At 31.7% G+C, this 27,495-nt stretch overlaps 2 protein-coding genes across 4 annotated transcripts; both read left to right on the top strand.

Moving 5' to 3' along the window:
• The first annotated feature begins 4,156 nt into the window (after positions 1 to 4,156).
• Positions 4,157 to 15,252, top strand: LOC111714762 (leupaxin). The gene is made up of 8 exons (XM_023489960.1): positions 4,157 to 4,438; positions 5,277 to 5,348; positions 7,282 to 7,371; positions 8,086 to 8,148; positions 10,566 to 10,609; positions 11,786 to 11,845; positions 12,243 to 12,309; positions 14,702 to 15,252. The coding sequence occupies exons 1-8, from the start codon at positions 4,370 to 4,372 to the stop codon at positions 14,789 to 14,791; spliced, it is 555 nt and encodes a 184-aa protein (XP_023345728.1). The 5' UTR covers positions 4,157 to 4,369; the 3' UTR covers positions 14,792 to 15,252.
• A 2,863-nt stretch (positions 15,253 to 18,115) lies between these two features.
• LOC111714760 (probable poly [ADP-ribose] polymerase DDB_G0278045) lies at positions 18,116 to 27,179 on the top strand. Of its 3 annotated transcripts, XM_023489957.1 has the most exons (18): positions 18,116 to 18,278; positions 18,520 to 18,594; positions 18,909 to 18,969; positions 19,910 to 19,970; positions 20,699 to 20,735; positions 21,171 to 21,214; positions 21,273 to 21,327; positions 21,545 to 21,588; positions 21,772 to 21,814; positions 22,977 to 23,050; positions 23,215 to 23,272; positions 23,348 to 23,418; positions 24,048 to 24,078; positions 24,341 to 24,391; positions 24,463 to 24,498; positions 25,778 to 25,851; positions 26,218 to 26,292; positions 26,976 to 27,179. In XM_023489957.1, exons 1-18 carry the CDS (start codon positions 18,213 to 18,215, stop codon positions 27,031 to 27,033), a joined length of 1,014 nt encoding a protein of 337 aa, XP_023345725.1. In that variant the 5' UTR covers positions 18,116 to 18,212; the 3' UTR covers positions 27,034 to 27,179. The 3 variants fall into 3 exon arrangements, with proteins under 3 accessions (XP_023345725.1, XP_023345727.1, XP_023345726.1); XM_023489959.1 differs by lacking the exons at positions 25,778 to 25,851; positions 26,218 to 26,292; positions 26,976 to 27,179 and adding an exon at positions 25,646 to 25,687; XM_023489958.1 differs by lacking the exons at positions 25,778 to 25,851; positions 26,218 to 26,292; positions 26,976 to 27,179 and adding an exon at positions 25,083 to 25,228.
• Positions 27,180 to 27,495: the final 316 nt, after the last annotated feature.

The raw sequence follows: 27,495 nt of genomic DNA, 5'->3' as shown, positions 1-27,495 counted from the left end.
GAAATTTAAAATAAAATATATTTTTTTAATTATTCGAAAATTAATAGAAAAAAAATCCGCAAAGCAGTCTGAAAAGTACAGTCAGGATGCCAAAAGAGAAAAGAAAACATTTGTCGTGTCGCAAGCAAGTTTGTACAGCTTTGACTGCATTAATAAAGAAATCCAACCAACTATCAGCAGAAGCTCTGAATAACTGAACCATCACTCGGGAGAGGTTTAAATTCTTATGCCAAGGTTTACAGAAGATGATAGTGAACCTTGTAAATGCCCTATTTGTATATTAGTCAGGAATAGAAGAATAAATCTTAATATTCGAGATTTACAAGAGGTATTTCTACTGGAAGAAAAAATGATTTCAGTCCCTCTAAACTATAAAGAACTTTTTATTTCAAAGTGATTAAAAAACTGAAAAACAAGTTACTTCAAAATCTCTTACAGGGACTGTAAAGGAAAAATGAAAGGGGGTAGAGGATGAAAACTGAGAATCTCAGGCGTTCAACGATACCTATAAGACATCTATCTGATGTTCCTGTCTCTATCGAAATTGATATAAAAATGTGTCAAAATCATACGAAAATTCATATATATACAATTTTGTATAAACAGATCATATTTAGCAAATCCGCAACCAATCTAAAATCGATTCCACAGGAACCTGAGAATCCCAGGTTTGCTCCTATTTTTATTTTTATTTTGCATTTTTAATAGACATAATTGATAATTTGATTACATATAGTCCGTATTGTCCGTATTACGTCACCAAAACTCCCACCAATGGCAGTGCAGTATACTGGTCACGTGATTTCCATCTGTATCACGTGACAATGATACTACACTGTTATTGGCTGAAGTTCTGGTGACGTAATACGGACTATACAAAACTGATCTGAACAGTTTGAAATGTTATCTAGCCTGCGATTTGAAATTACTCAATCTCATTCTTGGTTTGTCTGTCCACGGAGGAATGCACAGTTTTTGTATTGTGGGGGGAAACTTAATAAGAGAGGAGAATTCATAACATTGGGTGGTCTTCGTGAGAATTATTGTTCTTATAAAGATACACGAGCGAATGAAAATAACATGAAGGATTACAAGAATTTTATAAATCCTGTTCTGCTGAATGAACCTGATAAAAAGCTGGTTTTGGAAGTTGTTCAAACTTCATTTGCTATTGAATATTGTAACCAACACCGTAAATATCATGATAGTTCAGCCATCTCTTCAAACTTGGTTTACCGAGAACGGGATTTTTTGGCATTGCATGGTTACAATGGTAGAGGTGTAGACGGAAAAAATAGTTCCAAGCTGTTGAAGAAATTGAATGAATTAGATGTATAATATATATGAACATGATTTTCACGAATTTAAACCTCTCGTTATTTTACTGAAAAGGTTTTCAGCAGATAAACTTTTATTAACCATGTTATGAATTTGTGTAAATATGATTCAAAAGGAATTGAGTCTTTGCCACAAACTGAAATTTTCTAATTCCTATATTTTTGCATACTGATTATGTAAACCTTTCATATTTCAAACTTAGATTATTTGCTCAAACAGAATTTGTAGTAAATCTAATGTTTAAGATATTGGGTTGCAAAGATATAAGGATTAGAAAATCAGAACTGTGACAAATACTCAATTCATTTGTATGTACATTTCATTTGTATTACATATGTACTCAAAGCTGTCTAGAATTTAAATCAGGAAACACTGGCGAAAAATATAAACTTCACTTTAACTTTTTAAATAAAAAATAAAAAAATTTACTTAAAGATTAGAAAAGCAAAGTAGAAAATATTATTTAAATTGAAAATTGTTCAGTTGTTGAAGATTGTTTTTGTTGAAGATTGTTTCTATCTCCAACCTATTCAGATAGCATTCGCACATTTATAGAAACAATTCAGGAAATGCCCTTGGAACTAATTTTATTACAAGTGTAAATTGTTTTAAATAGACGTTTCCTTAAAATCTAAATTTTAACATTGATAACCAAAGCAAAATCAAGGTTGTGAAGGAATATGTGAGGGCAAAGTTTAAGTTGAATCTCATACAATTTTATTTAGAAGAATTTCTAAACAAGATTCAGAAACCTCTTGGATTTTTTGCAGAACAAACATCAGAGAGTGTTCACAAGAATATAAAGAACGAAAAATGTGAAAAAGAGGGATATGTTTGAAAAAAATTAAATAATAAGCTGTGTGTCTATAATTAATTCAGTTTAAAAGGATATGATAGAGCTGACTACGATTCAATCAGAGAAACATCATAGGTGTGTGGGTCTAAAAATGTGAAAAAAGAGGGATATGTTTGAAAATTTTCGAATAATAAGCTATTTTGCATGCAGCCTCTAAATTTGAGATCGGAGGTCATTGACCTCCATTTCAGAAAATATGGGAAAATACCACTTTTTTCCCTCTAAATCACTTATGTTAAGTTAATCAGGCATGTTTTCGAATGTATTTTGGTGTTCTGTTTCCAATCTGAGACCCCTGTTTAACCTCAGATGATCCTGGAGGTCGTGACCTCCAACGATCAATGACCAATGTAGGTCAAAATATGAAATCGATGAAAATAAGTCATGTGAGGTATCAAATCACAGGTTTTTTGGTGTTCCGATTCAATTCTGAGACCCCTTTTTGAACTCAGATGATCCTGGAGGCCGTGACCTCCAGATAATAATGACCTCTGAAGGTCAAAATATGAAATCAAAGAAAATAAGTTATGTGAGGTATCAAAACATAGGTTTTTTGGTGTTCAGGACGTATTGGATGAATAGGAGAAGGATGGGATGAATTAGGTTAAGAGTAGAAGAATGGTATGATTGAGTTAAGATTGGAGGGTATTTTATGATGTATTTTTCTGATAAAAACAAAACAGATTGAGCATAACATTACAAATATGTGTTCAATTGATTCACAGCAGAAGACATAGTGGTACTGGGTTCGGAAAAGACGTAGGAACAGGTTCGTTTTTACTCGTATTAACATGTTATAAAGGAAATGAGTTTTGGCCACAAACTATTATTTTCTGTTCCCTATATCCTTGAAACCCAATGTCTAGTCCATAGATAGTTTAAGTTTTAAATATGAATGATTTGCATCATAACCTTGCAAAGATATAGGGATGATAAACTTTGGGGTTGAGGGATATACAAAAAGCCTTTGATTCTTGATTTGAGACAGAGCTGGGCAGCAAACAGAAACAGAGTTATAGAATATTGTGCCCTGCACAGACCCGTCGAGTCTGCACTTGAGATGCATTGAATCTAATTGCAGGGAATCAAAGATTTAGGAAATATGCTGAATAAGATCCGTGCGGTCGTCTATGAAGTCTCATCCTTTGTGGGTAACCCAATATGTTATTTACAGAAAATTTGTATAAATATTAATTTGATTTCACCGATAAACATTTTTTCTACTAAAGATAAAGATTGAAAAAAATATTTCCGATAAATACCTTTCATTGACAATGACAACATCTACAAAAACAAGAAAATCCCTTTAATATTGCTAATTTTCTGAATGCTTCCTAATTTGAAAGAAGTGTTCATGGCCGTATTGATTTTGTCTCAAACTGTTTATTTTTTTAAAAACAATTCTCTGCGTCACGACTCATGAACACCTGGGAAACATTTTATTTTAGTCAGGGGCTTATCCAGGGACTTGAGGGGGTCTGTGGGAAACCCTTTATGGATCATGTATATCAATCCCTCTATGGATCGGAGAGCGTAGAAATTCCTCATTGGAGTATATTTATCTCTCTATGGATCCCTCTATGGATCTCTCTATGGATCCCTCTATGGATCTCTCTATGGATCTCTCTATGTATCCCTCTATGGATCTCTCTATGGATCTCTCTATGGATCTTTCTATGGATCTCTCTATGGATCTCTCTATAAATCTCTCTATGGATCTCTCTATGGAGCTCTCTATGGATTTCTCTATGGATCTCTCTATAAATCTCTCTATGGATCTCTCTATGGAGCTCTCTATGGATCTCTCTATGGAGCTCTCTATGGAGCTCTCTATGGATTTCTCTATGGATCTCTCTATAAATCTCTCTATGGATCTCTCTATGGAGCTCTCTATGGATCTCTCTATGGAGCTCTCTATGGAGCTTTCTATGGAGCTCTCTATGGATCTATCTTTGGAGCTCTCTATGGATCTATCTATGGAGCTCTCTATGGATCTATCTATGGAGCTCTCTATGGAGCTCTCTATGAATCAGTGTATAAATCCCTCTGTAAAGCGCTCATCTGTTTTAATTCCCCGTCAGTAACTAGGAGTAAGGAGGAGCCAGTATAACTAGGAGTGAGGAGTCAGGACAAGTGCAAACTTTAATTAAAGACCGCGAACTCGAGCACAGTAGGATGGAAGAAGCACAGGAGCTCCTGCACTGCTCCGCCTGCCTTACCAGGATTGATGGTAGAGCTATGAAGGTATTTAAACAAGAAAAAAGAACCCTGGTCAAATATTTAGTCCCTACATAAAATAATCCCGGGTAGTTATTCTTAAAAAATAAATAATTTTTATTAGAGAAATTCATGATTGAAACATATTATATAAATTATATATTTGTAAATCAATACTTCTTATATTCTGCTTATAAATTACAATTGCAGACACTTTCACTATAGAACATGAATTTCTTAATTAGAATTAAATTTTTTTTAATTTTTCGTAAAGTTTGCAAACAGGGTGAATATTAGAAATAAAACAACCTTAAAAAAACATGCGCGTCATTATAAAGGTTGATGGTTCAGATAGTTTATGCTTCTATCACCAAATCTACTTCGAATCTTAAAGAGACTGTAGAACTTAGAAGTAAATTCAATTGACCCTAGATTCATAGAAATTCATGTCCAATTCACTACGAACCCTTTAAACTTTTATTTGATTAATAATGAGGAAGATATCGTCGTTTCTCTATTTTAAAATTTCCTCAATTTCCTCAATGGTCACCAAAGTTGAAATCTGCAAATCACTTTATATATAAATCAGTTTCAAAACGAAAAAATAGATACCTCTCATTCTTGATCAGACATTGGTTTTAAGGGGACCGTTGTGAATCGGACATATACCACTCTTACAGTTACGTCTAAACTCTATACACTCAATAGACCCTGATAATTATCAACTTTATATTTGAGTAATTTCCTTGATAACTTACTATCTAACTGACAGATTTATTAGCTGATTAACTGGCTATTTAACACTTTTGCTGATCAACTGGTTTTATAGACTAATCAATTAATCAGCTAATTCTTCTCTCTGTAGGCTGGAGACAAATATTGGCACGATGAGCATTTCCTTTGCTCTGTTTGTGGAATCAGGCTAAAGGATACCAAGGTATTGTCCTGGAACTTGCCAAGTAAAATCAAACATTTAGAATTTTACGCGGCATGCGCGCATGTGAGCGCGTGTAATGTGCATGGCGAAAGTAAAAATCAGGGAAACATTTATTCAACAAATCTGGAAGATCGTTCTTATGTTACTATTGGGAGATCTGAGAATATGTTCCCGAGAGGAGTTACTATATTTACGTTAATTCCAGATAATTGGTAATTGAGTGAGAACAATCAGTTATATAACTAGTAACGGTAAAACATAGCTGTAGATCAGGACAGACAAAATAGAGAGTCTACAAGTTTGTAGAAATTATAATCCCATTTTTAAATGTATTTTTATTTCTTTTGCACCTTAGTTTTTTAACAGAGTTACTTCTTTTTTCCCGAACGTGTTTAATTAAATAAAAAAGATAGAACACGAGGGGGGAGGAGGGGTGAGGGGGGGTATAATATGTAGATTGTAGGTTTAAGTATGAATATATGTATGTATGTGTGTATGTATGTTTAGTATGTGTGGGAAAGCTATAAATAGTGTTTGTTGATTGTAAAAATGTTAAGGTTAACTTCTCCTCAGTTTATCTTTACAGGGGTTAAATATTGTATCTGTCTATGTATCTGTCTATGTATCTGTCTATGTATCTGTCTATGTATCTGTCTATGTATCTGTCTATGTATCTGTCTATGTATCTATCTTATCCAAATTTTTTCAGGCGTTCTATAAAAAAATTCTCCCCTAACTTTAAATATCCCATAAATGTAAAATTTTGCTATTGGCAAATAACATGCGAAACCTGATTTTGATCTTAAAAATAATAGTGCTAGAATAAAACATTAAGAGGGGGCACCAAACGCCCCCCGCTTTCCCTACGATCTAAATGTCATTGTTGTACACCATTTGTACACACAAATTCTTACTCTATTTCTTTACTTTTTATTAAAAGTTAGTGTATCTCTTTTTTTACAAAAAAAAACTCTTTCGAAAAGTCAAATAGAAAGGAACTGAGTTCTTGCCACGAACTAAAAATCTATAAGCTCCTACATCTTCCCAACTTGATGAAGTAAACCTTTGATATTTCAAATTTAGATTTTTTGATCTAACAGAGCTGAAAACTTTAGAATGAAATATCCAGATATCCGATCGATTAGCTTCTCTGGAGTTTAAATTCATGTGGAGAACAAGCATTACTTAATCTGGATATTAAGAAAAAGAGTGGTTTAAGCCTTAATCCTGATATCCACCATTCTAAAGTTTTCAGCTCAGAATTCATAGTTTGAAATATTAAATGTCTATAACATCAGGTTGCAAAGATATTGAGATTTAAAAATAAGAACTCAGTTTTTTTGTTTTGAAAATGATAAAAAAAAACCTGTTTAAATACTTAAATTATTTTCTGCGAAACATAATCAAAAAGATGTAACAAATTTTTTGCTTTTAACATAATGAATAATGAATGCGTAACACGCAGCAGGTGCTATTTTTTACAGTTTCGCTCAATTCATGTATCACTCCCCCCTCCCCTTATTCTCATTCATTTCTTTTCACCAGTATGCTATTCCCCTTTTATAAATATTTTTCAATTTCAAAGGCAGAAAGTACAAATCCCCCTCTCCTTTGGTTTACCAAAAAGTCTAAAAGCGGGGAAAAAAAATAGAATAATATTTTGATTGTTTATAGAAATAATAATTGAATGTATTAAGTATATTCTTTATTTACAAAATACACATTTTACAATCCTTTAAATCATTTATTTCATTCTGTAGATAATTTGTTCAAAATTAAACTTTTTTATTCTCTTTTTTAAAAAGTTTCTTTTGATTTTTATCTTAACGGGCTATTAAGATTTTCAATAATTTTACTCTTTTCTTCCAATTCTCTTTTTCGCTTTTATTATTTTTTCAACATTATTTTCCAGATTTTGAATCCCTTTATCTAGGTTTACCTGAAGAACCAAGAACTGTTTTGTGAGAACGATTACAAAAAATTTGTTCCACGCTGTGCATCATGTTCAGGATTCATTCTTAAGGTATATCAATCAATTAATCAATTAATCAATTAATCAATTAATCAATTAATCAATTAATCAATTAATCAATTAATAAATCAATTATTGGTTAATCAACTATTAATTCATTTGTTTAATTACTTAATCAAATAATCTATAAGTTATTCCAATTAATTGAGACTAATCAATGAATTAATGGACTAATCGATCATTTAATCAATTGATCAAATAATCAATTCGTGAAGCAGTTTCCCGCAAAAGTAATCCAGAAAACTAAGCAATGATCTTTCGCAACGATCCCTCTAAGCCCTTATAAATCAAATTGATGACAAAGATATTTTTACTTTTTATCTTAAAAATTATAATTTCCAATTGGGGTTTCTCTTTATCAGTGACGGGCGGGTTTATGCATCAGAGAATTAGAAGAAAACTGTCAGAATATATCACTTTTAATTATGGAAAAACGACGAAATCTCCATCACTTTTGATCAGACAAAGGTTTAAAAAGGTACCATACCATCGCGTCGTGAATCGTTTATGTAACTTTTTCAGGGGCGTACTAAACCTAGGGGAGTCGCTCAAAATTACTTTGAAAGACCTTCAATTTAAAGAAAAACATAATTACAAACTTATAAGTCAAATGTCATTTACATAAAATGCAAGAAACGAAGTCTATATTAAATTTACACAATGAACAATTTTCTACTTCTTATTGAGTAGCAAGATTTATTTTAGGATTGTATTAGAGCAATGAATCAGACTTTTCATCCAGAGCACTTCCATTGCTTTTCTTGTCAGGTATACTTTCACAGCTTTACCTGTCATGTATACTTCCATTGCTTTTCCTGTCAGGTATACTTCCATTGTACTTACTATCAGGTATACTTACATTGTTTTTCCTGTCAGGTATACTTACATTACTTTCCAGTCAGGTAAACTTCCATTACTTTCCTGTCATGTATACTTTCACAGCTTTTCCTGTCAGGTATACTTCCATTACTTTTTTGTCAGCTATTAATTCCGTTGCTTTTCCTGTCAGGTATACTTCCATTGCTTTTCCTGTTAGGTATACTTTCACTGCTTTCCTGTCAGGTATACTTTCACTAATTTTCCTAACTTTCACTAATTTTCCTATCAGGTATACTTTCACTACTTTTATCTGTCAGGTATTACTTCTATTGCTTTTCCTGTCAGGTATACTTTCACTACTTTTCCTGTCAGGTATATTTCCATTGCTTTTCCGTATACTTTCACTACTTTTCCTTTCAGGTATTATACTTACATTGCTTTTTCTGTCAGGTATATTTACATTGCTTTTCGGTCAGGTATACTTTCACTGCTTATCCTGTCTGGTATACTTTCACTGCTTTTCCTGTCTGGTATACTTTCACTGCTTTTCCTGTCTGGTATACTTTCACTACTTTTCCTGTCTGGTATACTTTCACTACTTTTCCTGTCTGGTATACTTTTGCTTTTTCTGTCAGGTATATTTACATTGCTTTTCGGTCAGGTATACTTTCTTTTCCTGTCTGGTATACTTTCACTACTTTTCCTGTCTGGTATACTTTCACTACTTTTCCTGTCTGGTATACTTTAACTGCTTTTCCTGTCCGGTATACTTTCACTACTTTTCCTGTCTGGTATACTTTCACTACTTTTCCTGTCAGGTATACTTCCATAACTTTTCCTACCAGGTATACTTCCATTGCGTTTCCTGTCAAGTATACTTCCACTGGTTTTACCGTCAAGTATACTTTCACTGTTTTTACCGTCAGGTATACTTCTACTGGTTTTAACATCAGGTATATTTCCACTGGTTTTACCATCAAGTATACTTCCACTTTTTTTACCGTCAGGTATACTTCCACTGGTTTTAACATCAGGTATACTTCCACTGGTTTTAACATCAGGTATACTTACATTCTTTTTACCGTCAGGTATACTTTCACTGTGAACTAGGAGAGAGAAGAAGATATTATTGAAGAGAATTAGGAGAGAGAAGGAGATATCATTAAAGAGAATTAGGAGAGGGAAGGAGATAATATTGAAGAGATTTAGGATAGAGAAGGAGATATTATTGAAGATAAATAGGTGAGGGAAGGAGATATTATTAAAGAGAATTAGGAGAGAGAATTAGATATTATTGAAGATATTTAGGATAAAGAAGGTTATATTAATGAAGATAATTAGGAGAGAGAAGGAGATATGTTTGAAGAGATTTAGGATAGAGAAGGATATGTTATTGAAGAGAATTAGGAGAGAGAAGAAGATATTATTGGAGAGAGTTAGGAGAGAGAAGGAGATATTATTAAAGAGAATTGGGAATTACTAAAGAGAATTGGGAGAGAGAAGGAGATATTATTAAAGAAAATTGGGAGATAGAAGGAGGTATTACCAGAGAGAATTGGCAGAGAGAAGAAGATATTATCAAAGAGCATTAGGGGAGAGAAGGAGATATTTTTAAAGAGAATTGAGATATAGAAGGAGATATTACAAAAAGGAATCGGGAGAGAGAAGAAGATATTACTGGAGAGAATTGGGAGAGAGAAGGAGATATTATTAAAGATAATTGGGAGATAGAAAGAGATATTACTAGAGATAATTGGGAGAGAGAAGGATATATTATTAAAGAGAATTGGGAGATAGAAAGAGATATTACTAGAGATAATTGGGAGAGAGAAGGATATATTATTAAAGAGAATTGGGAGATAGAAAGAGATATTACTAGAGATAATTGGGAGAGAGAAGGATATATTATTAAAGAGAATTGGGAGATAGAAATAGACATTATTTGAGAGAATTGGGAGAGAGAAGGAGATATTATCAAAGAAAATTGGGAGAGAGAAGGAGATATTATTAAAGAGAATTGAGAGATAGAAAGAGATATTATTAAAGAGAATTGGGTGATAGAAAGAGACATTACCAGAGAGAATTGGGAGAGAGAAGGAGATATTATAAAAGAGAATTAGGGGAGAGAAGGAGATATTTTTAAAGAGAATTGAGAGCTAGAAGGAGATATTACAAAAAAGAATCGGGAAAGAGAAGAAGATATTACTGGAGAGAATTGGGAGAGAGAAGGAGATATTATTAAAGATAATTGAGAGATAGGAAGAGATATTACTAGAGAGAATTGGGAGAGAGAAGGAGATATTATTAAAGAGAATTGGGAGTGAGAAATAGATGTCGATTAAATTAATTAGCAATACTTTTTTCAGACACCCTTTAAGGACGGAGAAGGATTTCATGAATTCAAAAACAGGTTTTTATTATTAAAAATTTAAATATGAAATACTCAACCCAAAATAACTTAACATTTTTATTTAAGGTGCAAAATCATTTTAAAAAAAATTATTTTTATTAAAATATTTGGATGTGTTGAACTCCTGCTTCCTAACTGCAACCCACAGAGCCCAAAACTTAAGACAGGGTATCGTTATGAAAACCAGTTTTGGAACCTGGGTTTCACAAATGGGTTTACCCAGTTTTGTAGATATCGATATTTTTGTTTTGAAATATTATTTTATTTAGTTTCTTCATATTTTACCATTTTTTTCTAATCTCTTAAATCAAAATCTACACAAATAATAAGACCCCAAAAAGGAAACCCGGGAGTCTTGTTCAACGATACTCTTTTAAATTTTGGCCTCAGGATAAAACAAAGTTGTGTTCATCTTATCTATTGATACAACGATACTCATAGATTCAAATACTTTTAATGCAAGTCAAGTTTTTAAGAATCTTATAATTAATTAAAAGTTACCATTTTTCTTGATTCCATTTTATAACGAGTAAATTATAATTAAAATCGTTTTAAATTTTAAATGTAATTTAATTTTGTATGCTTCAAAGTTTAGCTTATCCAAAGCAAAGTTTTTCTTAACATTTTCAGTTTTCTTGGGTTTTTAATCGACTTTATAAACAGTTTTTCATGAATATGTAAAAGTTTGTTTTCATTTTAATTAGTTTATGATATATTTAGTCTTGGAGAATAGTTTAAAAAAGTCTGTGCAGCGTAAAAAAAACTTAGGAAATTTTCATTTTTGATGCAATGACACTTCTTAGATTTTGTTAGGACTATTGAGAGCCAAGAAACCGTAAATATAAAAACAACTTAAAAAGTAGTTTGCCAGAGATCAGGTTTAATGAATATTGCACAGGGTCAGACTGGAGAGAAGTTGTTTAACTATGACTTATTATTTATCAAATCTGAGGCCGAATTTAAAGAATTAAAACCGCGTCGCTGAACTGCCTAAAACCGGTTCCAATCGAGCGTCGGCTCAAATCTCAAAACAATTAATACAATTTCAAGTGGAACCTAACATGTTTGAGACGCGTCTCAAATTTGAAACGCGGCTCAAATTCTTTGTATAAAGAACATAATCTTTTTCAAAAATTAGTTATCCCTAAAATATATTCATATAAATATTTGTTTTAGTCCGTACTGTAAGAATTGTTATATTGAAAGAGCTTGTGAAAAATGCCATGGTTGCTGCAGGTATGATACAATTAATGATGGGATTGGTTTTGTTTATATTTTACAGCAGTGGTTTTATAGGAAATAAACCTCAGTGCTCTAACACTATCTCCCCTTCTATAATTTTTTAACAAAATCAAAATATTTCTTATTTTTTTACTTTGCGTATCAATCCTTCATTAAAATCTTTTATTTCTTTTAAAGAAATATTGTTCTTTTCTGTTCGCCAGTTTCAGTATTATTCTTAACAATCGATGAAATTTTAGTCTTTTGTATTTAATTTGTGCAGAAAAATTGTAGTTGCTTTTTTGATCAGTTTATCTTTGTTTATAAAAACCATTAATTTTTTCAGACAATTATTTATTTTAGACATATTTTTTGTTGCTATATAGCAATTTTTTATCTGTTTTATTTTCAGACCTATAACTGATACAGCTATGAAGGCCATGAACAACAGTTGGCATGGTGCTTGCTTCAGGTGTAAGGTGATATTCAAGTTTTAAATAAACTGTTTCATATATACTAGACAGATGGCGAAGGTAAAATTTACGTAAAAAAACATCGGAACCTTTTTTTCTTTTCAAAAGCTCTTGAAATTAGAGAAGTTATGATTGAAAATATAAGATTTTAATTTTACGTTGAATTTACTATAGTTTGACGTGACTGGAGACCTGAACTCCAATGTAGACGAACATTTTAAAGTTTATGAGAGTCACTGTACGAGTTTGTAACCTCGTAGCTTTAACGCCTAAGTATTTGGTCTATGTCAAACTAATTTAAATTGTACGTAATATTGAAATCTTATATGTTTTCAATCATAATTCAACTAATTAAAGGGACAGGCTGGCTATGTAAGCAGTGTTGTGGACAAATTCTTTAGTATTTATTTGAGACATATAAAACTTTTTAAAGATCTGTAAATCCTAAGTTTGAGCACAAAGTCAACGTTCAAAATCTAACTTTTGGGGGGATACTTTTCAGAATTGTTTTTTTTAAATTATTAAATAACGACGACAAAAAATATAAACAAAATTCTACAGTAAAATAATTAGTTGCTTCGGAGCAGGTCGAGAAAATAAGGATTGATCTTATCATCGAAAATAAGTCACTTTATTTAATTATTAGTTTCTATAATCTCTCAATTACTCACAAAGATTTTCTGCAGATTTCATGGAATTTTTATTGAAATGACGACATTTAAAGGATTTGTAGAAATCTGCGAATAAATTCATAGAAAATAAGAAATTCAATAAAATGATGAAAACGAAATAGTTGATTCTTGCATTGATTTATTGACAAATTTCTTTTGAGAAATATGTTCCTAACCGTCTAATTAGTTCTGTATAATTTTTACTTTATTTTTCGTCGTCTTTATTTAATAATTTACAAAAAAAAAACGATTCTGAAAACGTACCCACCCGAATTCATGATTTTTAACGTCAACTATGCACTCAAACTCAATATTTATACATTGTGGAAATGTTTCAAACGTTTCATATATTTCAAATGTACCCTAAAGAATTTGTCCACAACACTACATACTCAGTTTAACTACCTTACAGTTACACAGCCGGTCTGTCCCTTTAATGAACTATTGAGAAGAGCAAACATGTATTAATTTCTATTATGTAACCAGATAAATTTATTTTTCTCATACTTGCTCATAAAATTAAAACTAGAGGAGCTTCATAGGTCACAAAGTCATACCAGTGATGTTGCATAAATTTTATCTGCATCCTCTGTCTAATTTGCAGTGGGTTAGAAATTCGAAATTTTTTTTTCAATAGCTTTGCAAAAAGAGGAGTTATGATTGGAATCATGTAAGATTTCAATTTAACGTGGAAATTATTCTTCGCGGGAAAAGAATTTTTTCTGTATTTTGGGCTCTTTGTTCTATAAAGAAGTTGTACCATTTAAGTTAGATAATGATTTGGTTATCTTTAACCCTCTTTCATTAAAATTAATTTTTGCTGATCGTTTCCAGAATTGTAATAAGAGTATGTAGATATAATTACTTAAACATGAAATATGTATCCTATTAGAATAGGAGGGGAGGAAGACCAGCCACAGCAATTTATAGTCCGAGCCACATTCTCCTCATTTTCTCGCCCGAGTCACCTAGAAATCCTCGTCCTTCCAATATTATTTTTTTAAGTGTTTGATTCTCCAAGATAAAGCTATTTTTAAAAATCGGGCCACGTTAGGGCATATGCAAAAAATATTAAAATTTTATAAATCGAAATAAATAGTTTCAATTGAATAGTTTTTGAGTTCAACTATACTCTTTTTTGTTAAAACCATAGAATTTTTACAGGTGGTTCCATTGGGATTATGATAAGCCGAAATATGCAAAATATTTTGCTATTTATTTTATATCATGAAGAATAGCCAATACGAAAGCAAAAGAGATTTAAGTTTTACCTAAATAAAGTTTGACATTATTCTCATGGGTTTGAAGATTCCAATTTGATTTAATCATTGCAGTACTTTAGTCTATCCATATTGTATGCCCTAACAGATTAAAAATTGTTTTATTAATCGAAGGACGAGGATTTTGAGGTGACTCGGACGAGAAAATGAGGAGAATGTGGCTCGGACGAGAATTTGTTGTGGCTGGCCTTCCTCCCCTCAGAACAGCGAGACTCTTTAAACTGTAGAATAGGAGGACTAGATTTATGTTATTTTATGTTTATTTATGTTGTTACATAGCAACAAGTTTTACTGTAACATCTTGAAATTAAAACTTTAAAAAGAAAATGGCCTGTGCACTGTTGAGCGTTATGTTCATTGGACTGGACTACTTATAACCATAACTTGAGTTTAACAGTCGTCTTCATATTTCACAGTTTAATGGGTCTCCCTGTATTTGATATTTAGGAGTGTGGGGTCTCATTTGAGGGGAAGAAGAACTTCTACAGCGTAGAGGGAGAGGCAGTTTGTGGAGAATGTATCGGAACCATTGAGTAAAATCCTCACCAAACTGCATTAACCAAACTGTTCAACAAGCTGTTCACCAACCTGCATTAAACAAACTGTTCACCAAACTGTATTAAACAAACTGTTCACCAAACTGTTCACCAAACTGTTCACTAAACTGCCTTAACAAAACTATTCACAAAACTGATCACCAAACTGCATTAACCAAACTGTTCACCAAGCTGTTAACCATACTGCATTAAACAAGCTGTTTAACCAAACTGCATTAAACAAACTGTTCACCAAGCTGTTCATCAAACTACATTAAACAAACGGGTCACCAAACTGTTCACCATACTGCATTAAACAAGCTGTTCACCAAACTGTTCGACAAACTGTTCAGCAAACTATTAAAAAAACTGTACAACTAACTGTTCATCAAACTGTACACTAAAATGTACGTACATGACGTATAACAAATTACCGTAAATAAATCTTTACATCAATCTTCACCTCAAAGTGCTGAAACTGTTAATACCGACCTAAGAAACCAATTTTTCTTGGCCTTGTATTATCTGCATTAATAAATCCATTTAACAAAGAATTATCTCGCATACGTTTAAATTTTGAAAATATCAAGATGTAAGAAAAATATATAGAAGTTCATTGTCTCTGTCGTCACTGAAAAATTTAATATATCAACGGTTTTACAAATTTTTAGTGACGAGAAATATAATTATTTGTTTGTGTTTAAAGATAAAGAAATATCATTGATTTCTGTAAAAGTTTAATGATTTTTTTTTGGTATAACACCTTACTTAAAAAAGTGGTTTAAGACCTTTCATGTTGTGTTTGGAAGACTATGACTTTTTTATTTATTGCATATTATTACACATTAATTTTTATCAAATTATGATGTCAACAAAATAGTAAGGAAAAAGTTAGCATTTTTAATGCGTGGTAATTATAACTAATTTTATGCAAAAAGTTTTTAATTTTATTTCTTCACAAATATTAAACAATTAATTAATTTATTATGTTTATATATCATGTTTTTAACTTGATATGAACTATGCCTAAGTTAAATTTTATTTCTTCACAAATATTAAACTATTAATTAATTTATTATGTTTTATATATCATGATTTTAACTTGATATGAACTATGCCTAAGTTAAATTTTATTTCTTCACAAATATTAAACTAATGATTTATTTATTATTTTTATATATCATGTTTTTAACTTGATATGTACTATGCCTAAGAATAGTATTATGATTTGTAACTAACCCTGTATTTAATTGTTTAATACATATAATTTAATATATTTAAACTTGATTTAAAAATATATGAGAATAAGAAAGGGTAAGTTAAGTGTAAAGGGTAAGGTTCCAAAGGCTAAGATACCAAAGGGTAAGTTAAGCGTAAAGGGTAGTTACCAAAGGGTAAGTTAAGCGTAAATGAGAGTAGAGTGGCATGTCTGATTCACTTTGTTACTTTTCAAATCTTTGTCTCTTTGGTTTCCAGTTTATTTGGCCCCAGTTGGTGCCTGGTCCCCCATGGAATGAAAAAAATTAAACCCCCTTGGACAGATTCCTGTGTACGCCCGGCCCTGAGCTCCCACTTCTCGCGAATTAATGCTTTAAAGGAAATGAACAGAATTCAACACTTTTAAGAAAATGAAATGTAGAATACTTCCTTATTGTTACTTAGATGTAGAGTTAAAGGACATTGTTGAGAATCGGATTTGCAATTACATCAATTAGTAACTTTGAAAGGATGAAATAATTCAGAAAAATAAAATAAAATTATTGTATAAAATATACAGTATTGACCATAAAACTCTGAAATGGGAAGACGACTCTCAGACTCAAGTTATGACTTGGACATGAGACACAACAGTTGTGCAGTGTAAACAGCCCCGTTTTAGAAATAAGTGTGAAGATAAGTAACTTTTCAAACTAGTTTGCTTTGTAACACCATAAAATACACGTAATTATTGCTTGAAGGTCGTCTTCCTATTCCACAGTTTTCTGGTTCTCACTGTAGCTGACCAAACCTATAATTGTTTTTAGATATAACGAATATAAAGTTCCATAAGCAATATCTAGCACTTTAGCTAGTTTTAAATATACTCATTAGATATTATTGCTCTCACCCATATATTTTCATTTTTATTCTTCAGTTTAGCATTTAAAAAAAAAAATTAATTTTTTTTCTTAAATAACACCTCTCACCATCTATATTTTCGGCTCTAAACAAATTATGAATGATATACTTTACATACGATATTTTTGCATATTCGTATGTACAGAAATTTGACCAATGGTACAGGGCAAACATATTTATTATAATATGCTTTTTGTTTTGCTGAAAATTAATACGAAATGTTCCATCCTTATTAAATACCAGCTTGGGAACCCAGTTTTGCATTGAACACGGGCAGTTGTAGTACATTTGAATTTCCGAGCCGGGTCAACCTTTCCGGTCCCAGTTATACTGTATCGCCCGGACATTGGGTAAAAAAGCAGACACTCAATAAGACTAGCCGTGTAACATAGTTTTTATTATAAGATCGAGTCAACCTAAGTACATTTTGGTGGTTGTACCGAGTTCCTCAATCAAAATTTGAGGCCAATCGGGGGGTTCCTTAGTTATGATCGGTCATAAAAACAAACAGAGACTACTATTTTATATGTATAAATAGATGTTGTTAAAGCTGATTCTTTAAATATATATATATTTATATATATACCGATATTCTATCCAACATTTTACACTCTCCTTGCACAATATATCTATCTATCATAGATACGTGAGACCTATGCATTCCAATGTATTTATCTGTCTTTGTATCTATCTCTGTATCTATCTACGTTTCTATCTGTATCATTTTTGGTGTATATATTTCTATGTATATAAATATATAAATAATATCCATCCATATTCCATATCTATACATATATCAATCCATTCATGAATCTGTCTATGTATCTGTCTATGTATCTGTCTATGTATCTGTCTATGTATCTGTCTATGTATCTGTCTATGTATCTGTCTATGTATCTGTCTATGTATCTGTCTATGTATCTTTCTATGATGTATCTGTCTATGTATCTGTCTATGTATCTATCTCTGTATCTGTCTATGTATCTGTCTATGTATCTGTCTATGTATCTATCTCTGTATCTGTCTATGTATCTGTCTATGTATCTGTCTATGTATCTATCTCTGTATCTATCTATGTATCTGTTTATGTATCTGTCTATATAATATCTATCCAAATAACCATCTATGCATCTATCTATCCTTCATGTATCCTAGCTACGTATCTATCCGTTTCTACGTATGCTTGAAACCTATGCCTATCTGAATCTCACATCAGTTCCCATTGACCATCCTTGGAGATCTGTGCGCCAGCGCAGTTCTAGTACGCATTTTCCAGTGATTTCAACGCATATCTTTGCGTAAAAATGGTTGAGGTTGTAAAAACTGGTCCCTTCAATAGGAAACCTATGGATAAAAGATTTGTAAAACAGGTTAGATCAGATTTTTGCAATAAAAACGCGATTTTTGGAAAAAAAAGTACAATTTTGCTCCAGATAAAATTTACGGTTTATTAGAAAACATGAAAAATCAACATTTAAAAGTTTTTAATTGTTTATATTTCAAAAGATATATCCTTAACATCTAAGATTCAGATTCAGATTCAGATTATAAAATATTACGTTTGAAACCGGTTTTTGAAAAGTATTAGGGATAGATCGAAATTGTTTTCAGGCTGTAGGGTTTAACCGAGCTCCTGACTATTGGACTCCAATGGACCTTCAGAACAATGAATGCAAGATTATGGAGGTAATTAAAGTAACAAAAATAAATACCTCAGTAAATTTTAAGGAAAAAATATAGATTTTTGTTTTAATATTTTTTCTAGTATTGAAACTGAACTGAACTGAAACTGAACTGTTTCTTCTTTTTTCTTTTTTTATTTCTTTCAATTATTTTTATTTTATTGTTTGTCCTTTTATATTCTTGTTTTAATTATAGCACTGGGTAATCAAGCTTAACATACACTTAATCGTATTTGGTATCAGCTAATCAATTATAAAGGTTTTTAGACTATTCTAATGATTATTTTTTAATATTTTTTTCAAATTCCGATATTTTAGGTTAAGAAGTATTCCGCTCATTACTTTGACATAGATGCTAGGTTTCGCAGACCCGGTTTAGGAAATAAAACTTTTTATTCAACAAATTTTAGATCTTGTAGTTATGTTATTTTTGGTTTAAAAAACTTGAAATATGAATACAAAAAAAGCTTCCTTTAAAAATGTAGATAAAAACTAATCGTCTCATGTATACGAGAACAAGCAATTCAGCGACTATTTTTCAAAATCAAGAAAAAGAGCTTTATCTACATACATGAAGTAGTAGGATGCTTTGCATGCGTTAGCCTGTTGCAACACCCGACTGGCACAAATTGGAGACAAAATTGGCGGATTTTTTTGAATTATTTGCCTATTTAAGTTTTATGCCCAATCTTAGTCAGGAACCCTATGATAGATTGGTCTAAAACTTTACAGAGGAAAATTCGGACAAAGCTGGGTTTTCCAAAGTCAACCTAATCAACTTAGAATTTTAAACCAAGATAGAGCATCTCTGCTGTTTTGTCTAATGTCCACGGTTTCCCAATTAAAACTTTAGGCAAATTGGTCATGGGGTTCCTGTGTTATGATCTAACATACAAACTAACAAGCAAACAGTGATTACTACTTTATTTAGAGAGATATTTTTTTCGAGGCGTTCAGACTATTTTAACTTGCAATTTTTCAATGAATAATTAATTTTAAATGTGCAGGAATGATTTTTAATATTTTTTTTTATATAAACTTCAAACAAGTTGAGATGAGAAATATTTTTTCGATTAAAAAATAAATGACCTAAGTATGCAATCACAGATTTTATTATGGGGCAAATTAAGATTAAAATGTACGGAAATGTTCGAGAACTCTAACATCATAAATTATAAAAAGTATAGAAATATCTGCTTTAAAATTAAAGTCTATTAATTTGAAGACTTTGTAAAAAGGTCGCTATTTAAAATAAAGAAGACGATTTCTATTTATGGAAGTTCAAAAAAGATTTCTGAATAAATATTTGGCTTTGTTAGAACTGATCAGTGCTTATGTTGTACAGAATCCGTTCCTCTGGGGTCAGTACATGCTTCGCAGGCAGGGGATAAAATATTTATCAAAACAAATAATTGAAAAAAATTAGATTAGATAGATGCAAAATGTAGAAATATTAAATCTTATCGCAAACTAGAATAGTTGAGGATAAAGAACATATTTCCGTCCAATCAACAAGTTTTATACTAAAAAGTAAAAGCTCAGGGGCGTATTATAGGAACTTGTCCGGGGGGGGCTATTTTTTCTTTTCATGGGGGCTCAGCACCAAATTGGCAACCCGTCATGTGTAAGCCCATTGTGTAATGATCACAATATAATCAAGAAAATATATTTAATTTTGGACCGGCACATCCTGATTTTTAGTTTGATAGTCATAATCAAGGTTTTAATGCAAGGAAAGTTAATTGCAGTTGTGTATACTCAGCGTTCATATTGAAACCAGTTCTCTCTTGGCGGAATTTGTAAACAAGAATAGATGCATCAGTGTTCGTATAGCATCCGAGGAGGTTAAAAGCATTAAATTTTGATAATCTTGATAATTCACATAACATGACCGGAATATTTCATTGATATTCTATGTAAAAGATGGATCCTATGTTAGGCTTCTACATCCGCCTTGTGTTTACATTACCGCCCACAGACAGTACACTGCAGTACAAAATATGCGTACACCTTTCCTTGCATTATAATAATTCTAATCATGTTTATTGGTGGTGCAGCTGAAAACTTCAAAAAATCAAACATTGTTAAATAATATTCGGAATCCCCAGAGAGCAGATGAAGATGCAATTGAAAGATGCGAAGAAGGAAACTTTTTTTTATTTTTAATTTTTAATTTAATTTTTAATTTCTAATTTAATTTTTAATTTTTAATTTAATTTTTAATTTTTAATTTAATTTTTAATTTTTAGTTTAATTTTTAATTTTTTTAATAAGTTTTTAATTTGAAGTCAGAGTTTAACAGAAAACTCTTCAGAATAATAACGACCAAAGAAAAAATATCTTTAAGAGATCCGAAATTGGAAGCTAAATTATTTTTTAATTCTTACTTAAAGGGTGTGTTCGCCAGAAATTAAAAGGGGAGTAGGTTAAACTGGTGTTTAATTACTTTTAGTTCTTTTCTCCAATGTTTCTATTAACAGTATTTAATGTAAAGCCTTAAAGGGCGCAAAATAGATGTTTGTTAAATCATGTTAAACATGATAAAAATAAGTTTTGAATGTAAATGTAAATTGTTTTCAGATTCCAAAGGAGAAAGAACTTTTTTACGCAACAGATTTTACAAGGTGACGAAATGAAGATAAAAATTTGGAATAATTAAAAAAAAATTAATTATTCTTTTAGGTTCGAACAGATATTGAGACTTAATTTTGATCCAAGGCTTGAACCTGATACAGTGGTAAAATCATATTTCAGAAACTAATTATGACATATTTTTCGGGAGATTCAAAATTATTTTTTAAGTTTTCTAATTCGAAAAGTAATTGATTTTCAAATTCCGTTTATCTTTGCATCCCAATGTTATATGACCTTTGATATTTCAAATTATGACTTAATTTAATTTTAAAATATTAAATGTTTACAACATTTGTAAGAAATATTAACACTTTTACTAGAGAGGAGTTGGATTTTTTACTGAAGCTTTGGCTGCAAACCAAAGGTATAACATATATATATCAGAACCAATTAATAATAATAAATGCTAATAATAATGAGGATGATATTATTACTGATAAAAAGTACAAAATCATAACAATAAAGATGATAGATACAAAATAATAGTAAAAATCAAAACATTTTCAGAATATTTTGATAAATTGTCAATTCTAATTTTAATTTTTAGCTTTGGAGATACGAAGAACGTAAAGCTGATGTTCATGACTAAGGTAGAATATTAAATTATTTTATCTATAGGATGTCGATCCCCCATTTGGATTTAACGGAATTAGGTCGATCCCCTACTCGGATGTAACAGTTCGGTTCATCCCCCACTCATTTAACAGTTTGGTCCATCCCCCCACTTGGATTTAACGGTTCGGTGCATCCCCCATTTGGATTTAACAGTTCGGTCCATCACCCAATTGGATTTAACGGTTCGGTCCATCCCCACTTTGATTTAATGGTTCAGTCCATCCCCCACTCGGATTTAACAGTTTGGTCCATCCCCCACTCGAATTTAATGGTTCGCTCCATCCCTCACTCGAATTTAACGCTTCGGTCCATCCCCCACTCAAATTTAACGGTTTGGTCCATCCCCCACTCATATTTAACCGTTCAGTCCATCTCCTGCTCAGATTTAACGGTTCAGTCCATCCCCCACTCATTTAACGGTTCGGTCCATACCCCACTCATTTAACGGTTCGGTCTATACCCCACTCATTTAACGGTTTGGGCCATCCCCCACTCGGATTTAACGGTTCGGTCAATCCCCAACTCATTTAGTATTGGTGTTTCTTGCCTCAAAAAAAAAAAATTGGGGTCATCAAGTTGAGGTGTGCGCGGAGATAGTTATATAAGTATAGTAACATAGCTTGCATAGCTAGGTTAACTGTCTTACTTCTCTTTACAAGACTAAGCATCTGTTAATCTTTGAATACTGATTTTATATATCTTTACTTCGCAATCCCAAGTGTGTCAGTACATAGGTATAAATTTCCTTTTATATTCCTTTTATAAGAACTAAAACATGTCATCTATTTTCGTGAACATACTGAATATTTTCTTTATTCATCCCCCACTCAGATTTAAAAGTTTGGTCCATCCCCCACTCGGATTTAAAAGTTTGGTCCATCCCCCACTCAGATTTACCTGGTTCAGTCCATCCCCCACTAGGATTTAACGGTTCGGTCCTTATCCCAGAGAATTACGATTTTCGTACACAAATTGACCTGCTCTTTTTAATACTTTCTTGATCGCCTTCTGCACAAAGAAAATAGATAATCTTTGTTCTGTGCTTATGCATTTTTAATGAAATACTGTCTACTAATTAACTATTTGCTTCAGTTACAGATAGGAACCTACCTATAACTAATTAACTATTTGCTCCAGGTACTTATAGGAACCTGCCTACTAAGTGCTGAGGATGGAGCAACTGCAACTTCGGAGCAAATTCACCTCTCAAGGTAGGGAAACGAAACAGAACATGAATCGTTAAAGTTGAGTTTTAGCGCTCGTTAAGTATAACACGATAACAAGAGTCAGTTTTTAAGTTTCTTGAACAAGGTTGACTAAAAAGTGAAAACTTCATATGAAATATACATATTTTATTCATTATTATTTTGTTTAGTAAAACTGAGCTCCCAATCGATACTTTGAGGCACCCAAAAACTAACCTATTTTATAAGGTCAGTTTATAACTTACTTTAACATCATAAACATCTTATATATTTATATATATAAAAAAACTTTAATTTGATTAGTATAACATGAGCGAAGTGTACCCAGACATACTTCTAGTTTACAGGGATAAACAGATACCTCTGGATACTAGGTATGTATCATTGTATATGGGTAGGTAGGTAGGTTTTGACTAATATAACGAGTAAGCATTGGGATTTATAACCAAAACCAGACGCCTCAATTGGTTTAATTAAGAAGACACAGAATGTCGTCTTTTCTATAATTTAAAAAGATTTTCGGACGCATATCTCATAATCTCTCACCAAAGACTTGTTTTTTTTTTTACGTAATTTGCCGTAAGAAATGAATAATTTTGATATTATCTTTGTAAATAAACTTTATCTAAAAACAGATTGCAAAGTTAGGTTTGCAATTTTTTGGCCCCATCAAACCAAGGTTTTTGAGCCTTGCTCACTTCACCGGCCTACAATTCTGCTTTAGACTATTTAAAAACTATACTTAATGACATCTAACAAATTACTTCTAAAATATTTGGTATTTTTTACACAATTAAGATGCGTAACAATATCACAATTTTAGTTGGAGAGCATCCTATCCTATAAGGTAGGTATGTATGTAGGTTGGTAGGTAGGTAGGTAGGTAGGTATGTATGTATGTAGGTAGGTAGGTAGGAAGGGAGTAGGTAGGTATGTAGATAGGTAGTAGATTAGAAAATACAAGAGCTTTTAATCATTTTCAATATCTAATGCTTTATTTCAGGTCCTGCAAACTAAAAGTCAAGTTTGTCAAGGTATAATAGTTCGTTCAAAAATAACATTTTTTTATAAAATAGAGCTACTGTGTTACAGTGGTATCAAGAGAGAAGTGATAAATGTGGCTAAAGATTGTATAATTTTTGACTGATATGTTTAAATTTTACAACGGTTTAAACATTAACAAATTGCAAAATTCTTAGTGACATTTTATTCGAAGAAAGAAGGAAGACGACAATCTTTCCACATTTGTCTGGTTACCACTGAACTCAAATACCTTGATAATAACTAAATGTTTAGAAAGGGTTGAGGTCAGGAACTCGGTACAACCCGGACGAGGTCAAACCGCAGGTAAATAAAGGTCGTGGTCAAGTGAAGGGGTGAATAATTTTGGAACTAAAAACTAACGAATTAAATCCTAGAATGAAGGAGATGATCAGGAACAGTCTCAAGTACAGGTAAGAGATCAGGATTAATGTCATTATGTACACATTATTTACATTACTAAAAATTTGTAGTGTTTACTGTACAATGTATTTTGGTACATATTGTTTCTGATATCAAAAAAAGTTATATACAGATTCAATTGGGGTACACACCTCACTACAAGCCAGGGTGTACATACATTGAGTATAATATATATTTATGTACAGATTGTATTGGATGTACATTAGGGTTTGCAGCGAAAAGGAAAAATCAAAAATTTCACAAAAAAAATCGGAATTTAAAAAAAAATATAAATTTTTTTCGAAAATTCATCAAAAAAGACTAAATACAGCTTCAGCACCTGTTTTCACGAATGGCAAAATTTTCACGAAAATATTTTTCGAAAATTTTTTCTTCGCGAAATTTCACTCATTTCATTTTCATATTTTCGCTTCACTCATTTTCGCGAAAAAGTTTGCAAAATACGAACGAAAACTTTCGCATTTTTCGCGAAACGTTATGTTAGCTGCTAACCCTAGTGTAAATGAAGTATAATATATATATCTATGTACAGATAGTCTTAGGTGTACATGGATTATTATATATATTTTCCCAGATTGTATTGGGTGTACACTGTACATGGAGGATAATATTTATTCATGTACAGATTGTATTGGGTGACATGGAGTATACTATACATTTACGTACTGATTGTGTTGGGTGTACATGAAGTACAAATTTTATGTACAGATTGTACTGGGTGTACATGGAGTATGATATATATTTATGTACAGATTGTATTGGGTGTACATGGAGTATTATATATATTCATGTACGCATAGTATCGGGTGTACACGGAGCATACTATATATCAATGTACAGATTGTATTGGGTGTACATAGAGTATAGTATATATTTATGTACGGATTGTACTGGGTTTACCACTGTTCAATGTTCAGATTGAACTGGGTGTACATGGAGTATGATATATATTTATGTACAGATTGTATTGGGTGTACATGGAGTATTATATATATTCATGTACGCATAGTATCTGGTGTACACGGAGCATACTATATATCAATGTACAGATTGTATTGGGTGTACATGAAGTATAATATATATTTATGTACAGATTGTATTTGGCGTACATGGAGTACAATATATATTAATGTACAGATTGTATTGGGTGTACATGGATTATAATATATATTAATGTACAGATTGTATTGGGTGTACATGGAATATAATATATATTTATGTACAGATTGTATTGGGTGTACATGGAGTACAATATATATTTATGTACAGATTGTATTGGGTGTACATGGAGTAGAAGATATTGCTCTGCTATCTGAAGAGGAAGCGCAAGCAATATCAAAAAGGTAAATCGGCATAATCATTAATCAAGTTCAACCTTTAATAGGTGACAAAATAAATATCCCGCACTTTCTATTTACATCGGCCAAACATATATAATAGTTAATCTTAACTTTCTAGTTTCTAATTATCGTTTGGTTATCCAAGTTTCTCAGCATCTGCCGGTCATACACCACGGGGGTAAGTATAAAGGAGCAATCCGTGTCAAAAGGCCAACCTTCTAGAATTTTAGCAACCAAACTTTCGAACTATTTTTTCTTAAAAATCAAGAACGCCTTAAAAAGTATTGAGAAAACTGCCGGCTTTTCTGCGGATTTTTTTATCTCTTCCAAGAAAGTTCTCAATACAAGCGCTGAACCATTTACTACTAGAGCTAAGCTGGCTCCAGAGAAAGGAGGAGCAAGAAGGAAAATATCGGAGTTCTTCAGGAAAACTTCCATTGACAGGTTAGTTTCAGTGTTAACGAATATTTAAAGGTCATAATCAAGTTCCAGGTGCTTAGAGGTAAATCTCAAGGTCAAGGAGTTTAGAAAGCTGAAGGTAAATATAATTGTCAAGATCATTATCAGGGTCAAGGTGTTTAGAAGTAAATCTCTAGGTCAAAATCAAGGTCAGAGTGTTTAGAAAGCTCAAGGTAAATACAGTTGTCAAGGTCATTATCAGGGTCAAGGTGATTAGAGGTAAATCTCTAGGTCAAAATCGAGGTCAGGGTGTTTTGAAAGCTCAAGGTAAATATAATTGTCAAGGTCATTATCAGGGTCAAAGGGTTTATAAATCTTCAGGTCAATTTCAAAGCTAAGGTCAACAATAATGGCAAGATCATAGTCAAGTTTAAAACGCTACCATGCAAATCATATATTATGGATTCTCGAATAAGGTTTCCAGCGGAATGGAAAAATCGTTGCGCAAAAATATTTTGTTCCGCCGCAAATTCAGTATTTTTGCGCATTCCTTACGTAGAAAAAACGCGCAAATTTCCGCTGAAACAAATTTAAAAATATTGATCAATAATAACGTACCTAATAAAGGTTTGAATTTAGAAAGCCTTGTAATGTTGTAACTATGTTCAAGAAGGTATCTAGGGTGTCTGCAACTATTAATAGAAAGCTAATTGATATTGTATGTTTAGAAAGGTATCCAGGGTTTCTGCAACTATTAATAGAAAGATCAGTGCTACCCTCAACTAACCTTGCCAACGTTAAGAGTCGAAAATAAAACATTTAAATCAGATTGAAGAAGTACGTTATAGTAAAATCATTAAAGATTTTTATATTTTTATTGAAGTTGTCACATTCTTTCTTTTTATTAAAAATGTGGCTAAAGATTTAAATGTTATACAGTGAGAACCAGAAAAAAGTAGAATTCTCGTTGTTTTTTACTTTTAATCATAAATTGTCGCTAGAGATTTTGTAATTTGCAACTGAACTAATTCTAAAAAGTGACCTGTGTCCGAATTTAATGAATTTAAGCCGCGTCTCAAATCCCCCGAAAACCAGTTTCAATTTCAAATTACAATTAAGTGACATTTCTGAAGCAAATTAAAGAATATTTTATGTTAGTTATCTACCATTGTATTTAAATTTTTAAGATAAATATGTATCATTGTTTTAATGTTAAATGTGTATTTTAAGTTTGATTTTTATGAATAC

Source organism: Eurytemora carolleeae, unplaced genomic scaffold (genome assembly GCF_000591075.1).
Source record: "Eurytemora carolleeae unplaced genomic scaffold, Eaff_2.0 scaffold1647, whole genome shotgun sequence".
NCBI classification, from domain to species: Eukaryota; Metazoa; Arthropoda; class Copepoda; order Calanoida; family Temoridae; genus Eurytemora; species Eurytemora carolleeae.
The sequence above is the reverse complement of the archived record's forward strand: the minus strand, read 5'-3'. Positions and strand labels throughout refer to the sequence as shown.

Excerpts from the sequence above, each read along its gene's own strand:
- LOC111714762 (XM_023489960.1), top strand. The coding sequence starts at position 4,370 with ATGGAAGAAGCACAGGAGCTCCTGCACTGCTCCGCCTGCCTTACCAGG. Across the intron at positions 4,439-5,276 it reads TTGATGGTAGAGCTATGAAG|GCTGGAGACAAATATTGGCA; the intron begins GTATTTAAACAA and ends TTCTCTCTGTAG. Across the intron at positions 11,846-12,242 it reads AAATGCCATGGTTGCTGCAG|ACCTATAACTGATACAGCTA; the intron begins GTATGATACAAT and ends TTTTATTTTCAG.
- LOC111714760 (XM_023489957.1), top strand. The coding sequence starts at position 18,213 with ATGGTTGAGGTTGTAAAAACTGGTCCCTTCAATAGGAAACCTATGGAT. Across the intron at positions 23,273-23,347 it reads AAACTAACCTATTTTATAAG|TATAACATGAGCGAAGTGTA; the intron begins GTCAGTTTATAA and ends TAATTTGATTAG. Across the intron at positions 25,852-26,217 it reads GCGCAAGCAATATCAAAAAG|AGCTAAGCTGGCTCCAGAGA; the intron begins GTAAATCGGCAT and ends ATTTACTACTAG.